Source organism: Aptenodytes forsteri, unplaced genomic scaffold, assembly GCF_000699145.1.
Source record: "Aptenodytes forsteri isolate BGI_AS27 unplaced genomic scaffold, ASM69914v1 Scaffold193, whole genome shotgun sequence".
Lineage (NCBI taxonomy): Eukaryota > Metazoa > Chordata > Aves > Sphenisciformes > Spheniscidae > Aptenodytes > Aptenodytes forsteri.
Genome location: NW_008795405.1, coordinates 17,574,660 through 17,592,302, shown reverse-complemented (window position 1 = coordinate 17,592,302; position 17,643 = coordinate 17,574,660). Strand labels below are relative to the sequence as shown.

At 36.1% G+C, this 17,643-nt stretch overlaps 1 protein-coding gene across 4 annotated transcripts in view; it reads left to right on the top strand.

Annotated features, from left to right (window-relative positions):
• CUNH14orf2 (chromosome unknown C14orf2 homolog) overlaps window positions 1-4,727 on the top strand; it is a 5,207-nt gene extending 480 nt beyond the window's left edge. Inside the window, exons 2-5 of one of the 4 annotated variants that reach the window (XM_009280883.2) lie at window positions 817-822; window positions 1,403-1,527; window positions 3,615-3,635; window positions 4,529-4,727. In XM_009280883.2, the coding sequence (XP_009279158.1) occupies window positions 1,404-1,527; window positions 3,615-3,635; window positions 4,529-4,554 (171 nt within the window). In that variant the 5' untranslated portion in view covers window positions 817-822; window position 1,403 and the 3' untranslated portion in view covers window positions 4,555-4,727. Of the gene's footprint in view, window positions 1-6; window positions 94-367; window positions 556-816; window positions 823-1,402; window positions 1,528-1,670; window positions 1,728-3,614; window positions 3,636-4,528 lie in introns of those variants that run through there. The other 3 variants (XM_009280882.1, XM_009280884.2, XR_657662.1) reach the window with 3 other exon arrangements.
• The last annotated feature ends 12,916 nt before the right edge of the window (window positions 4,728-17,643 follow it).

The following is a 17,643-nucleotide window of genomic DNA, read 5'->3' as shown; positions in this document are numbered from 1 at the left end:
GGTCAATGAGAAAGCAGATTTCAGCGATGTTCCGCATGGATTTTCAGAAAAAAGGCCTGAACAACGTCGCGTCCACCGAGGCCGTGGGGAAAGGTTTCTGCCGGGTTTTAGCAGGGTGTTAATTGGAAATAGCATTGCTTAGTCTCTGTGTTTTGTAGTGGTGGGAAAATCCTTTCCTTCCTTTCTATTCGGCTTCCTTGTTTGTTAGTGTGTCCTGATATCCTTCTATAGCAGAATTACAGCTATTATGGCACTATTCTTCTGAAACTACAAATACTGGAAACTTCGGGGGAGGTGCAGTGTTCTTAATAGTATCGGTGAAAGCACAAAGACAGGAAATCTGTCCAAAATAATAAATTTGATTGAAATGCTTGTCCATAAACAAGTAAACATAAGTGTGGGTTTGTCTATAATTATACATTAATTACCATGAAGATGCTTTACTTCTGTAAGAAGCACCTAGATTTTTCCAGTTGTTTTGACATCGGCTACCCTTGCATCCTTTTCTCTTTGATGCTTGCCAAAGGATGCTTTACATTTAGTAATGGCAAATAAGTAAGTAAACGTTACCTTATAGAAGTTTAAATCTGCTTTTCTTTCCTGGGACTCTGGTTTACCATATACAGTCCATATGTGTATATACCTGACTTTTATTGGGTTGTGATAAGTGTAAATAGTGATTTTTATTGGGATGAAGTGCTGTATGTAAGACAGTAGAACATGTAGGATTTCAGTGCAATGTGGTGCACATGTGTACTAACACGTATGGGAGTTAGGGTAAGCTGTATTTTAAAATGTCTTATGGTTTTCTGTTTATCTAACAAAGCTGCATAGAAAGGGAAAAAACATTGATAGGCTTCTTGCTCTTGGGGCATATTTTGAAAGTAAAATATTCATGATAAATCATGAATTCAGTAGTTTAACATCATTTATTTTGCTATTTTGAGTAGAAATTACCATGTCGGGAGAGACAGCTGTGGGGGAGGGAGGGAAGCTAACTTGGTAGTTCAAGGAGGGAGCCTCTCTAGCCTGTCTGGAATGAGGCTTTCCTCCTGAGAGAATATGGAAACATTAAAAAAAAGCTGTCACTGATAGGGAGAGAGGAGCCTAGCTATTTCTACTCTGCAAGTGCTCTATTGAGTCACCTTTGAAGCCTTTAATCAGCTGTAATTTATTATTTTTTTTATAGTCTTAGCCCATAAATTGTAACCTTAACTGTGAATTTTCATTGCTTTGCTTTGGAATAAGTGCTTTTCCATGTTTGGGGATTTTTTTTTTAACCTGTAAACTGCTGCTGATATATATCGGGAGTATGTATATACATAAATATATGTATGTAAAAACATAGCAGGTAAGAATATAGTTGTAAAACTCACCATGGCAAAACTTCTTATAATTTTCAGATGGTGCAGACCATGCTTCCAAAGTCATGGAGAGCCATGAAATTATACTTCACTACCGTGTATCAAGAAATATGGGTTGGTGTAGCATTAACAGCTTATGTCTACTACAAAATTTCATATGGTGGTAAGTTACACACTACAGTCTTCATTAGCTGTTACTTTATAGATAATGGTTTATAGATGAGAATATCCTTAACAGTTAGAAATCAGTTGTTGAAAATATCCAGCAAATAAGAAATTAACAGTCTTACTTAAGGCCAGGTCTTTTAATATGGGTTGGTGTAGCATTAACAGCTTATGTCTACTACAAAATTTCATATGGTGGTAAGTTACACACTACAGTCTTCATTAGCTGTTACTTTATAGATAATGGTTTATAGATGAGAATATCCTTAACAGTTAGAAATCAGTTGTTGAAAATATCCAGCAAATAAGAAATTAACAGTCTTACTTAAGGCCAGGTCTTTTGTCATAAAAATTTAGAAGTTTTAACATGCTCAGTGTAGAAGGTTACACCAACAAAAATACTTAAATACCAGTGTAACTGTGCCTACATTATGAAGATTAGGTAATATAGGAATTGGTTTTAAAAACATACATCTAACCTACAATGTACAGCCAGAGGCTTCTCCTGTAGATTTGTCCTGAAGGGGAAGGTAAGACTCTTCTGAACTAGAATTTACTTTGATTAGAAATTTTTTTAGAATCTTTCTTTTTTTTTTTTTTTTTTGAGTTTGCTCAAGATCTGCAAAAAAATAGAGTTTTTAAAAGGTTTTCCCATGTGAACTTGTGAAAGTCAAAGCACTTAGTTTATTTTGGGCTGATGCACCTCAAAATGTGAGGTGCATCACTGAACATTAAAATGTGTGTTACTTGGTGATATTGGATCACTTTCTCAGAGGAAGAAACAGAACATCTAATGTAAAAATAATAAATTTGAGTGGGCCAGGTCCCTCAAAGCAGAAGGGTACAACAGATTATGGTGTTTTAAAGGTTCTGTTCTTCAATGTAGGCTATGCTGAAAAAATTCCAAGTCAAACCCATGAACAATGAAACTGTAGACAAACTTGACAGGGAAAGGAACCCCTCACTGTGGGAACAGCTGAGTGATGTTACCTCAACATTTCTCTAGCTTTGTCCAAATAACTTGTCGCATGTCTAAAACTGTTACACTGCACTTACAAGCTTAAGTAAATATGAGTAGTTGAACAGCCAGAGAGAGAAAAAAACAATTTAACTTTTGCTTTAACTTCTTTAATTGCAAGGAGAATTCAAAATTGACAGACTGTTTCAAGTTTGTGTTCATGTCATGCTACTTTTATTTTCATTTATGATTTAGATAATAGATGTGGTGGTGTAGGGTTTTGAGGCCAAAACCTTGATATGGGGCAACTGTATGCTAAGGATTATTTTAAAGTGAAAATAGCTTTTTATAGCTGTAGCCCTTCCTGCAGTTTGGGGAACAGTTTTGCAAATAATACATATATTTATAGAAGAGTATGTTGTAGAATAACTTAGATTGGAAGGGACTTTGAGCTCACCTGGTCCAAACCACTGCTTAAAGTAGTTAGATCAAGGTTAGATCAGGTTGCTCATGGCCTTATTCATAATTCAAATGAGTATTTCCAAGGGTGGAGATTACACAACCTCTTATGACTGTCTTCCTCATGAAGAATTTTTTTCATCTGTTTTTGTCTGTTGACTGTGAATCAGTATTTTAGGTGAACAATTACAATGGGAATGTAAAATAAGCTATTTTTCTTATAAAGGAAAATTTTAAAGCAAACTGTATTCTTATCACTTCAGTTTACATCCGTATGTTGTGTGTATATGTATCCATATATTATGTAAAATAGTACCATTCTGTATACGTTTCTTTTGAATTACAGTAGGATTCTTGATGGCTACAATTTCTAAATGCATGGAGTCTTGGTTAATTAAAAACACTTTTAAAAAATCAATATAATGTTTACTGACATGTACCATGAAAGTACATGTTGTGTGCTTTTTAGATCTTGTTCAAGCTAAATTAGCAACACATTTTTAAAAAATCAATATAATGTTTACTGACATGTACCATGAAAGTACATGTTGTGTGCTTTAGATCTTGTTCATAAGTAGTATAAGCTAATTGAAGTTTATCTGCAAAAAATAAATAGGAAATATTTTTTTAAACTGTCATTGTTCAGCTTGTTTTTTCTTTTTTTCCAGGCAAAAAAGCAGTGGCAGACAGTAAGTATTAAATACCTAATACCCTGTTGTATTTTTTTAAATGAGCGCAGTAAAAATTAGCTCAGCATATCTTACGTAAGTTTGGGGTTTAAGTTACGGATTTAGAAAATGTTTAAAGACTACTTAAAAATACATAGTTTTGGTTTTATTGATGGTTTTATAACCTAGAAATATCTGTGAATCTGCACAGATGCTACCTCTGTCTTAAATTGTCCTTTGCGTAGGTTTTAGGAGTAGCATGGAAGTTGTATGCCTTGATTGCAGGGGGGGGGAGAATTCTTTTAAATAATAGTATCAACCATTTAATGGAATTACTTAAATCAGCACAATCTCAAGAGTAGCTGCTATTTTAGCTGTCAAGAAACTAAAAAGTTTAAACTTGCATTTTGAATTTGTATTTTTATATCCTCTATAAAGTAGTGTTTAGATATTTATGGACAGTTTCCACTGATAGCACATTGGAATTTAATTTTTCATAGCTGCTGTATCTCAGTTAACTTTCTGCACCACGATAGATAGCCCATTTGCTCCCAGTTGAATTTGTATATGAAAACATCATTTACATTTTTAAATGTGTAATTAGTGAAAATACTGCCCAGTAGACTTAAGGATAATAGCATAAATAAACTTTAATTTAGAAAGAACCATACCAAAAGTGAGGAAGAATGGATGTTTGCCTATAATAGTGCTTTAAAACTTGTGAATGAGGCTTTTTAGTATTGGCCAAGTTTACTTATGTACTTTGAGGGTATTGTTTTATTTGACAGGGCAGTTGACTCTGCCAATTCTTGTGCTCAGATGTAGATACAGTTGTCTGTTCTAGGTTCTGAACTACGTTCCTGAATTGATTTGCTCTACTGTTTGAACAGTCTAAATCGTGTCTTTTGTTTCAGAATCCTCTGGTGCTGGCCATCATTAAAGACCTCTTCTCTTCTTGGAGTATGAATCTGGTGGTTCATCATCTTCACTGTACAAGAAGCAAGTTACAACCATAGGGAAGTTAATTCTAAAACTGTACCTGATCCATCTGCTGTAATTAGAGAAAGAATAAATACATTGAGCAACAAGGAATTAAACATGTTGGACAAAGTATGCTGGAGTGTATTGTTAACCTAATTTTCAGAATAAGCATTTTTTGTTTTCTACAGTTCTTCCAAGTTCCATGTTAAACTTTTTCAATAGTACTTTGAAAAAGACCAAGTTTCTATAACTAAACTTCTTAATAGAATTAGCCAGCATTAAGCCTCTTTTTTTTTCTTTCCCCCTAATGATGTCTTTTTTGGCTATAACTTTTGAAATACTCCATTTACTTTTAAAATGTCATTTAATAGTATGCCAAGTGTGAGGACTTAATTCTCAGCTTTTTGTCAACTTGTGCTGCAATAATTAAGTGTACAAAAAGTTCTTTTTAAAACCTTTCATATTTTTAGAGAGTTCTTAGTTCTGCAAGGTTTAAAAGCAAAAGCTGTATTGTTATTAAATAACACCATGCAAAATGTTTAGAGAGGTTTTAAAAAGTACGTTACTGGCAACTATCTTTTTTTGTCTTTCATATTCAGTAGAGCTAATGAATTATTCTGAAAGGTTCTTCCTTTAGTCACAAATTTTGCAAGGGAGTAAGTAATAACATGCCCATATTGTATGAGAAAATTGATGTTACATGGGCCCTCATCTGCCATTTGAGCTTAGGAAAATCTCAGAATTTAAAGGGAATAATGAACTCATGCACTGTGGCAGCAGTTAATATAAGCATAAGCAAACATTTAACTGACTTCAAAGAGTTTTCCTTTTCCCTGAAAATTTAGAAGTAATATATGTATTACTAGGATGGGTTATTAGTGGTTTTTGCAGATAGCTATTAAAGTAACTCCACAGCTAGTAGTATATTTTGGAGACGCTAGGAACCTATCTTAACGAAAATCAGTTACACACTGAATTCTGTACCAAGGATACATAGTGTATAAAACCAAAATTGGACTTCATGTCATGTTTTGTTTAAATTTAGCCTAATCTGCTTTTGAGAAGATTAAGAGGCTCAAGTCATTTTAATGACTTAATGCTTACATACATCTTTTTAACTACTTCACTGAAACATCTTAAATCTTTCAGCTTGATTGAAGTTTTGCTTTTCAATCTCTCTGACTGCAGTATCGGGCCATAACTTAAATATTTTGTATTTGAATACGCAGGAGCTTGATAACCTTACCTGCTGATGGTAACCATTCCAAACACTGTGTTGCCTTTAATTTCTTCAAAATGTATACTTCTGCTTAAGCTTAATAGCTATACCTACTATGAGTAGAGTAAAATTACCAGTCATATTTCTCTGAAAGCTTTTTTTAAAAAAGGCAGGTATAGCATTACTCAATTTGAAAAGAATAGGTGACATGTCTCTATCATGCATTCTTGACATTTCTTCCACCTTCCACCGTTTTCCTTGTTGCATCTTCCCTTGATACGTTTTAGCTGATTCTTTCATGACTTTCATCATTTCTGTATGGTTTTTTCAGTGTTTCCTCACCACAGATGAATGAGAAGTAGAAAGAACTCGCTATTTCTTTTTTTACATAAAACCAAAAGCATCCAGAAGAAGGGAACAGGGAATAAAAACTAGAAGAAAATGGAGCTTCAAATGAACAAATATTAGGTCAGTGGTGATTACAGGGTGGGTCAGAGTTGTGGTATAGTTAATAAGTGGTTCAGATTGAAAATCTATGCCAGGTAAGGAGCTATACATGCATTTGTAATGCAAATTTATGATCACCAAGTTATAGTTCCTAAGATACGACACATACTTCAGATGACCTGCTTTAACAATATTCAATTACAGAGCTGAGGGAAAACAAGCTAGGGAAAAAAAAAACCATTAATCACTGCAGGATTTGCTTCGCCTTAGCTAGAACCTAGCACACTGGCACTGAGCTACATCAACATGCTGCCTGATCTCCTAGATGTTAATTGAAAGCAAGAGGAGCTTCTGCTAACCTGCCCTTGGAGGACAGTTAACTGCACTTTTAGGTAAACTTAACCTACTTCGACTCTTAATGCTTCTTGATACCTGACTTGCTTGATTTTCTAGTAGGGAAAGTACATACGTATGGGCAGCAATGTCTGGGTTATGAAACTACAATTTCTACTGAAATAATGCTGTCTGCAACTGGTTCTTCCATTAGTGCATCTCTGTCGGAAATTTCTGTGAAGGTTGCAGAATATTCCTTCCTGTTTGTGATTCTTGACACACAAATCTCTGCAAAAGATAAGGGCAGTAAAACTGGTGTTTATGTTTAAATAGGTTTTTTTTTACTTGAGTAGGTTACAGGAGGAGGAAATTAACTTTCAGTCAGTGACTTGACTCAAAAGCAGAATTCAACACACCCATAATGCGTAACACCTGTAGTACTATCTGTATACTTTCTGCTCCTCTATGCTGAAGCACACCAGGTAGTATAAAAAACAATAGAGGAAAGTTAGCTAAGGCATTGTAAGTGCCATTTCTTATTTACAGTGAGGTGTGGAAGGAGTTATCAGTTTTCTTTGCAGCACTAGCATCTGGAGTGTAGCCCTAGGTAGAGAAGTATTGCAAAGGAGTACCCTCTTATTTTAGAATCTGTGCGCTTTTTTCCTAATTTAGCTAAGGTGATTTCTAAAGCTAACTTAAAAAGCTTTTCTTGTTCCAGGTAAGTGTCTATATAGACAAGCCTCAGCTCCTGAACAAATCAATTTTCTATGCAAATGACTATTTATGATCAGGACTTTAATCCATGGAGGTAATATTCATCATGATTCACAATTAAACACTGGTGGGGGAAATGCTTACTGCTCATTGATGGATCATGCTGTTTCCATTTAGCTGCTGCCTCTTTATATTGCTGACATTTCTAAAATGAGATGATTACATTTAAACTTTGTGTAGTAAAATAGTTCAGCAACTACATTTTTCATTTGCTGCCTGTAATAAGGCATCAGCAAAGACAAAAACCGTTTACTACCTTTGCAATGTTAGTGGAACAACAAACTCCTACAGGGGTTGAAAAGCCTCACCCAATTACTGCAGCACCATCTTGACCACGTTTTGCTGTGGCACTGGTAATTTTTTTTTTTTAAATTGATACAGAACATGAAAGCTCAGCAGTAGGGAGCTGTACTAATAATGACAAGGCTAATGCAAGATACGGTCTTTTTACAGTGCAAGTACTTCTGTATTTGCCCCTCTATGCTGTGTCTTACTTATGGCCAGGATTTCTCATTGTGGAGCTCTGAGATTTCTAGAACATTTTCAAGTGTTGTCCTACAATTGGGAATCTCAGAGTATCCCCTGCATGCTAAAAAAGTATTACGGAATACTCTAGGAGAGCAGCAAAATAGAGTCGGAGCCAAGGAAACGTTAGTCACAGGGCCCAACCTACTTAACGTCTTTAATGGCTAACTTGGGGAAAAAAACCCAAATGTGTATTCATGTTAATTGGGAGGATGAGTAAAGTTGCAGGAAATGATCTAAAGTAACTAAAACAGCTGGACTAGTCTCCTATTTATCTGAATCATGATAGCAAACCACTGTTTGTAGTACAAATACAGCCTGATACAGAGCTGGTATGTATATGTGTATTGTACTTTCAGTCCCCAAGGAAGGAAAACTATCAGGGGCTTGTTAGACACAGGTGATTATCTGTGACATCACCACCAGATGGCTGACATGAAACTAAGTGAGGAAATCAACATGTGAAATCTCTATTGTTTCATTCACGGAAATCTGTAAAGCTGCTAGGAAGGAAAGAATGGCAAGATGGAGATTCCCTGAGGCATTAAATATGTTGGTTAACAATTCAGTAAATGGAGGAACAAGAAGTGACAAGATAGTGCTTGAACAGCAAGCTCTTCATACTATAATTCCATGACCTTTAGCAACTAACATTTAGCAGCTACTGTTCTCTTTACTTTAAGAATATAAAGCCACGTGACTCTGGTTTGGTAATTTATGAAGAACTCATAAACAAGAAATTCCTGTAGTCTACTCCACTGCTGCTGGCAAACTACTTGGAAACAATTGCTCTCCCCTAACTCAAAATGAACTGACCACCACAAGAATGGATTACTTGGAAGTTTTAATTAAATTCTGCTAAGGGTACTATGATTTCTTTGGTTGTGGTTGAACAGTGTGAGTACTCTGGCAGCTACACCAGCTTGTGGAATTTCCACCCTTATACCACAGTGCCTTGCTCCTCATAGTTGTGCCGATACAACTACTTGTGAATCAGATAAGGCAATTTTTTCATAATTTTAGGGGATTTCCCCCTCCAAAATAACAAAACAAGCACTCAGGGTTTTTTTCTGTTTTAATTTGGATCCATCTCCTGATCCTGTTTACAGCAAAGCTGTTTTATAACTTGCATTACAGCACAACAGCATTATTTTTGCAGAAAAGGGGAAGAATCATCAGAATTTTTATCTTCACATTCACTCACTCAGCTTTCCTACGTCATTGTGTCCCTTACAATACTTTAATGCAAGTTTCCTCCTCATACCCAGCTACGCACATGACCAAAGTACTGTCTCTCCCATAAGAACTGTCATCACTGTCAACGCTCACAGGAATGAATGCAGAACTCCACCCTGTATGCAAGTCAGGAATGTCAGCCTGCGCTTCAGCAAAAAGGCAGAACCTTGCTTCCTTCCTCTGTGACAGCACATCGCTTTCTCAATTTTATAGTATCACTTAATTAATTGGGACAAACAAACAAGTAGGGAACAGGGAGAACAATTGTACCACAATATCCTACTGCTCAATACTTGCAGGAAGAATACTTTTAGTAATAAAGGATACATTTGGAAGTGGTTCTTCAAATCAAATTATATTATTGGTTGTCAACAAATGAAAATACACTTTTAATTATTATGACCTTCAACAACCTAAAGTAACTTTTAATTGACATGACCTTTAACTATTTTACATCCGTATCATCGCTGTAACTTCAGCTATCTGCTGGAACAGACAGTAGAGATTCTTCAGAGCTAATGAAGTGTGTTTGCTAGGAAATGATAATAGGGATTCTGTGGGTGGTAGAACAGCAGTATACTGAATGAATCCCATCTGTGATGACTACTTCTGCCTACACAGATTTTTCCTGCAGTATCAGCTGTAGTCTTCATTTCTTGTTTTAACCTGTTGTGTTTAGCATGCTTTTGATAATACTAAGAATTGCTGCAATTAAGGGGGAATTCTTTAGGTATGGAGTAGAAACTGTTGTGAGGTATTTCATATGGAAAGCTATATAAACAAGTAAAATGGCAACAACTAAACTGTGAATACAACCAGAGTATTATGGGAGGAAAAAGGAGGGATTAATAAAATGGATTAGAATGTGAACAGGCATTTGATACAGGACCAAGAATACAGGGAAGGATAACCTTTTTTGGGGGGGTCTAACCAAAAGCATTTCCACTTTATAATTAACTCCATTATTTATCTTGAGAATATATGTATAGCAGTCTCAAGCTATACTTTTTTGCAGCACTATTATTGACCCTCTGCTCTTGATATTTCAGGTATACCTTTTAATTTAGTGTACTTGTACAGAAAAATAGCCTTGTTTAAATTCTCTTACACTTGACATTACAGTTCTCTCCTTATACTCCTTATGTTGTATTCCACATATCATATTACATACGGCTTGAAAATAAAATTCTTTTGGTCCCAGTTAGGACATCAAGACACTTCTTTAAAATAATTAGCAAAAATTTAAATTATGCATTTCTTTCAGTAAGCTAAGAATTGGAGACATACCAATTTTAACAAAGGATCTGACTTGTTTCAGTAAACACTGAGACATAAATACTTTTCAGCATACTTTGATTTAGTTAATTCTTTTGGAGTAGAAAAGGAATCTTGCCAAAAATATTTTTACTTTGCTTTCAAATTATGTATTCTTATTAATGCTAACTATCACACCTCTTTTTAAATTAAGGCTACTAATTTAAACGTACTCAGGCCTGTCTAGAAGGACAGAAACAGAAGGCAAGAAAAAAAATTGTGTAGAACTTTCACATACCAATTGGAAGAAAAAGAGAAGAGATTGAAGTTACTTGACCTTGTGCTGTAGCTTGTCCTTTTATAGAATTGAAATACTGGTTTTGAATTTGAGACATAAGCAATAGACAAACCTTTAAAGTAGCATCTAATCATCCCCAAGCGAGTAGGTTATTATTGCGTGTACTCCTCCATGAACACACTCCTTTCCAGTCTTTCAAATCTTCTGAGGTTCAGTTGCATATTATGATACCTTCTTTGAATAAATCATCCTAAAATAGATTCTAAACACGTACTGGTGATACATTTTCTGCTGTCACTATTTCTAGTTTTCACGGAATCATTTTCAATAGGGTTCCATCAATGCCCTATAGAATTCATCTCCCTTTACTGTTGACATTCTTCTGTTCGTGCAGCTAAGAATTGCAGTAAACCTTGTCGTAGGATCACAACAGTAAAAATAAAAATTATTCAGAAGTATGTTGCTGGAAGATTACAAACCAAGGCACTTAGAGGCAAAATCTACTTGTCTCATTAATGTTCCCAGGACTAGAACATCATTACTTTACCTGGAAAAGCAGTATTTATAAAAAGTTAGAAAGGATGAACCTTAAACATCAGTAAGGCACAAAACCAGTATTTTTATTTATAACATGGAAAAATCATCATTGCAAATGTCTTAGATTATATCCGCTGGTCAGATTATCTGAGTGCAGCAGCTTTTCTATAAAAATGCACTATTAAGAAAGTGTCTGTGACAGAAAAACTCAGACTCACAAGAAATTGTAAACACCTGTATAGAAGACAGCCATGCTCTGACTATTTTTGGTAATCAAAAAAGCCCAAGACGTGATCACTTAAGGTGTTTTTTTTAAATATATATCTGTGAGATATATAGAGAGAGCAGAAATGTTTTTCTATAGAGGTGTATCTTAAATCATAAACATATCCCGTTTCACAACTGTAATGGTGTTTTATTTAAACAGATTCAATACTCTCTATTGTATTTTTGGAGGAAACTTACCTTGTGTATTCTGATCTGTAAAATCTATGATGAGTACACACACACAAAAAGCTAAAGAATGTTATTTCCAGTAATGTAATCTTAATAATGTAGTTGTTTAAATACTAAGTATGAACAGATTACTATTTTTTTTAAATACACATTTAATTTGGTTTATAATTTCTTTCTCCTACTATATGTGAGTATTCTTCCGCTCAGAGACATGTTTTGCTCTCCAAGCCTCCTTTGCACATCACCTTGTCTCAGTAATTGCTGAAAACCACCTTCCAGTATATCCCAGATTTCAGAATCAAGCAGAGGACTTTCCTAATCTCCCCTTCCAAGCTGCAATCTTTCAAGTTCACCCATTACCAGGTACAACAGCAGGAAGCACAAGCTCCATCACATTATACCCTCTGCACGGTTTTTCTTATTAGATCTACTTACCTTAAGTAAGCTAACAAAGAAAAAGACATATTCTAGAAGAAGATACACATTTCAAATTAGGAATTACTGGGTTTGAATATGGGAACAATACAAATTTAACATGAAAACAAACCTGCATCTGATCCAGCAGTAAACATAAGAAAGCAGATGTTTTCAACTATAGTAAATACAGTAGTTGCCCATCTTAAACAAGGAAGTGATGGTTAATAAAAAAGATGAGCCGCCCACCATTTTTGCAGCATGGGGTAAAAACTAATCGTGTATCATAGAATTCTGCGTTAGGCCTTTAACTGAGAGAGGAAATAGTTGAAATCACTTCATACAGAAATTGTTAAAAACACTTGAGTACTTGACTCACTGAATCATGGCTGAGACACCTGAGAACAATTTTAGACTTACAGTAACAAATGCAATGGCTGGACTCAATCTTAAAACATGACCCATCCTTTTTCCTCTCAAACTTTAGCCAAGTGGTACACCCAAAACGAAGTGGCATATAAAAAAAGGAGTAAAGAGTGAAGGATTGACTTGTTACTCTATCCCCTCACTAATTAATGTTTCAACTAACCCATCATCTAGCTAGCCACAGATACTTCCACTCATCATGGGCATACTGAAAATTTAAGAAAGAAGATTTTTGTAAATAAACATCTTGGGATCCCAAATGGTTATAAGCCTAAAGGTACAAGCAGAGAGGACCTCTCCCAGGACATTTAAGTTTTTGTTTTCTCCACCCCTTTGAATATAGTTAATGGTTTCATCATTATAAATTACAGGGGAGCAGAACAAGATTTTCCATCTGTAAAAACACTGGCATGTAATCTGTCTTACAGAGCTATATCTTCTGTAGCTACAACATAAAAAATTAACAATACGTATTAGTGTAAGAATTTTATGAGAGCGTATAGCAATACATTCCCAATGAGGCCACAGCATTCTCCACTAAGTACGCTCTTTTGCATCATCTGTATTGGATTAAGCATATAATTTATGTTACTGTTTAAAGAAATTACATCTCTAATCCTCCAGATGCAGGGCTGAAACACATGACGTATCAGGCACTCAAATCCCGAGGAAGCGCACACAGCTATGCTATATACAGATCATATGGCTTCACTCCTGGTTTAATTATTATATTCCTTTTCAGAATGATGCACTGAGTGGATTGTGCTATGGAAACTTTAGAAATTAGTCATCTAGTCCAGCATACATTACTTTAGAATATTACACGGTAGTGATGAAAAAGTATCTTTCTCCTGTTCACGTGTGTCAAATACTGTATACAAAACAGACATCAAAGTGTTTCCTTAGATTATTATAGTTTATCTCTGAACAGGTTTGGTGGGGTTTAAAGTGCATTGGCTGTATGAATTCAAACATGGGAGCATATGACTATTGTTCAGTATGAATTCCTCATCGTTGCAGCCTTAGGAAGTCAGCTTGATTCTGGAATGAGAAGTTACTTCAGGCCACAGTAACAAATTAAAATACATTTCCTTTAAATATACACGCTTACTTTACACAGTATTTCACTAAAGATTTTAGGCTACCTGCTGTGAAACTCTCCTTGAAATACTTAGTCTTTTTGTTTGTATCCTCTGTTACATAGCACTGCACCTGCAAGTAACTGCCTGGCAAGTTAGAAGTACTTCCATGACTCAACTTCTAAAATTGCTTACCTACTCATGGCCAGTTCCTCCTGCATTACAGCAAATGCAAAATGTAATTTTTGAAAGGAGAGTTGTATTCTGTGATAAAGTAATCCACTCATTCATTTAGAAAGGATACATTAATTTTTTTGTAATACACATACATACACAAAAAAGCCCAACACTCCTACCTATACTCACTTTTTAGAGATTTTATTCTGCCAGTTGTGAGGAAACCCATCCTAACTGCAGCCATCCAAAAGTCTGCTCTCTAATCTGAGCTAGTCATCCAGGCTCCATCTTCAATCAATGGAGAGATAGGCACCTTCAAAGACCAAGAGATTTAGATAGTGGGAGGAGTATCTCGGCATGGAATGAAGTGCCTGCAGAACTGCCTCCCTCCCTTCCCTCCCCATCCCAATTTATCTATAGAAGGAGCCTAGATGACTGATAGAGACGACACGCCTAACTTCTAGATTACTAAAGTTGGATAAGATGGCTCCGACCCTAAATGTTTGACCTCTGAGACTGTTTCTGGCTATAAATAGGAGTACCTGTTATTTAAAATAATACCACATGAAAAGAAAAAGTGTTACATTAATTAAACAGTTATTTTTCTGTGACACCTCCAAAGCCTGAAAACATTTTCCTATGCTCCAGAAAAGCATCTTAACAAGTTAATGCAAAACTGAAGAAAACTTGGATCTGAGAAGGTAGGAAAGCTCATTTTCCTCCTTTTGTCTACGCAAAAAAAAAGAAGTAGGAGAGATTCAGACCTGGTAGTTTTAAAAACTTTAAAAAACACCTACATTTTAAAATCAAGCTAGAAGATACTTAAAAAACACAAGTAGGAATTGGAAATTCATCAGGAGTGCTCCTGAAAATCTCATTAGTCTCCCACCTGTAGCCTTTGGGAATCTCTGCTTGTCCTAAGAATAACGTTATGCATGATCAAATAAGAGGCCTGCCAATTTATTAACTGCAGTTAATATCCCTTTTTTCAATAAATCTAGGTTAACTACAAAACGTATTTTGATAATTTTTCAATTTATGTGCCCATAAATTTCAAGTATTTTAGCAAAACACTAAAATGATAGTTTATATATTTCAATCAAATTTCAATTTCTAGCTAAACACGAGCTCAGCACAAATCTCAAAAACTAACCATACCATAACTAATAAACAGTAATTCTTCATTTTTTGATGTTGTAAGTTAAATAAGTGTCTGTTAAGCTATAGTGGCTTCAATTTGTAAAGTTAAATAGTATTGCTCAGGTTTTTTTAAGAACCAAGAGGAGCGTAAAAGGTATTTGCATAACACGTTTTAATACTTACACCAACAAATAAGCACAAACCCTTTCCTTTAGAAAAAGGCCAACAAAACTAGAGCACCTCTCACAAAGGCAACGTAATTTAAAAAACGTAAAAAAAAAGCAAATAATTTAGGTTCTGTATCTCTGGCTTTATCTGCTTCCATAACCAAATTCTCTTACCTTATCTTCTTAGGCATTCCCCAAATCATGACTGCTTTCACACAACCTCACTTATCTAAGACAGGCAACTAACTTGTAGATAATCACTGGCCCCTTTGGCCAAGCAACATTATTTCTACAAAGTCAGACCAGTCATTTGGTATGGAAATGCATGGGCAATGGGGGAAAAAAATTCTACATTATTACAAGTGACCAATTTCCTGCTCACAGTAAAGAAAACATTTGTAGATATTATAAGTTGGAATAAGAAGATTTTATAATGGCTGCTCTGTCCCTTGACTGATAAAAGAGTGGTTCCCAAAAAGATTTTTCTGTGAGAGAGATGTTAATTAATTTATCACACTGCAAGTAGAGTTTTAAGCCTGTGCTTTATAAAGACCAGTTAATTTTTTTTTTTTCCTTTCTTTCTTTCCTCAATTCTATGGGAAAATGGAGATGGGAAGGGATGAGGCAAGTGGTTTTTTCAAGGGAAGCAGAAATAGGAGTAGGAAGGGACTTGCGTATGAAGTACGAGCTCTACCTTCTGAAGACATTTCCTCTTAATCCGCAGCATCCAGTCTGTCTGGTTGCTGCACTGGCAGAACCTGCATCTGCCAAAAGCAACGCGAGGTCGACAAACCTCCCTACTTAGAGGCCATTATTCCAACAGAGGCATTGTATGGAGGAGCGCCTTCCTTCCCTGTAGCAACTGTCTGTACCATATTCTCCCACGTTTCATTTTGTCAGCATTCCTGCTTTGCAATGGAAAAAGTAATAGTGGGGTAATATTTATAGTATTTTTAGTTTTTATTATCAATCACTGAAAACAGGGAGAAGTCAGCTATAAATTATACCTGCAAAGAAAGTATAGACCATCATTTAAGAATCGCTGGCAAAAAATCTAACCGTGGTTAATGAGAAAGACAGTAATTTTTAAAGAACAAGTGTGACAAAAGGTGCACAATTCCCGTTGTTAAAATTAAGAATTTCACCACAAGTAGTAAGATGACTAGTACATTTCTGTTCACTGCTATTCTTTTGTTCACTGAAGTTCGGTATGAATTTGATGAAGATTAACCCTGCCTAGCTGCAGGGTTAATGCTATTGTTCTCTTAAAGTTCTCTATTGGGTCAGAAGTAGCATAGTCTTACCTATTTCCAAAGCTGCGAGTGGGAAGTAGAATCACAGTTTACAGGAAAACGAGTATGATATAGTGTTATTGTCAGCGAGTAGCACTCGAATAGTCCTTACAAAATAATTTTAAACTGACAAAGCATTACCTTGTGATGCTAATAGGTTTTTCCCATAGGACCAATTTATTAAAAGAAGCAGAAGCTTTGACCTATCACAAAGCTGACACCAGAGCCTGCAAATACACTGACAAGGATACGCAATGAAATCTTAGGCATGTATGTATTATTTTAAGACAATTTACACAATTATCTGGTATAGAATCTTACATTAATAGGTTACATTTAACATACAAGCTCGTATTTGAGATTAATATGCTATTATCACTTACCCTCAAAGACTTAAACAGTACGTAAGCTCTTCCCCAAAACTTCCCAAGTTACCGTTTTTCTTTGCTCCTAGCTGAGATCTGTCAGTGTTCTACAAATAAAGTAACAAAGACTGGAAACCAGCCATTTACAGAAAACAGTTGAAGCATTGGGTAGGTCCATGTATTTTGTAGATTAGCATTTAAGACTCACAGCAATATGAAATTTGTCTACATTGCATGGCATATGGTGATGTTTTGACTTATAGTTGAGCTTGACTTCTCCCAAGCTGTTAACTTTCATCTTGCTGTTGTAGCTCTACAGAATGAGACACCAGAAGATGAGGAAACTAAACCTTACTTTCAAACACCAGACCAAATCTCATAGGAGTCCGACGTCAGGGTCCTGGACAGAAGCACCTTCTCTCCCGCCGTTAAGGGGAGTTTTGTACATCAGACAGATTTCACAAGTAATGCACGGGTGAAGGGACGGTAAAACGAGGGTGACGCTACAGGTGACGTTGTTCTAACCACAAAGAACAGCTATGCACCGAGGTGTGTTTCGGTAGACCCAAGACAAGCTGTTGGATACGCACCTGCCCTGCGCACCCGCCTGCCTTAGCCCACGGGCACGGGCCGACGCCTTTTGTACATCAGACAGATTTCACAAGTAATGCACGGGTGAAGGGACGGTAAAACGAGGGTGACGCTACAGGTGACGTTGTTCTAACCACAAAGAACAGCTATGCACCGAGGTGTGTTTCGGTAGACCCAAGACAAGCTGTTGGATACGCACCTGCCCTGCGCACCCGCCTGCCTTAGCCCACGGGCACGGGCCGACGCCGTGGTGCGCCCGTCTTCCCGCGGGAGACCAACAACCCCCCCCCGTCATCTCCCGGCTGCCGCCCGCCAGGT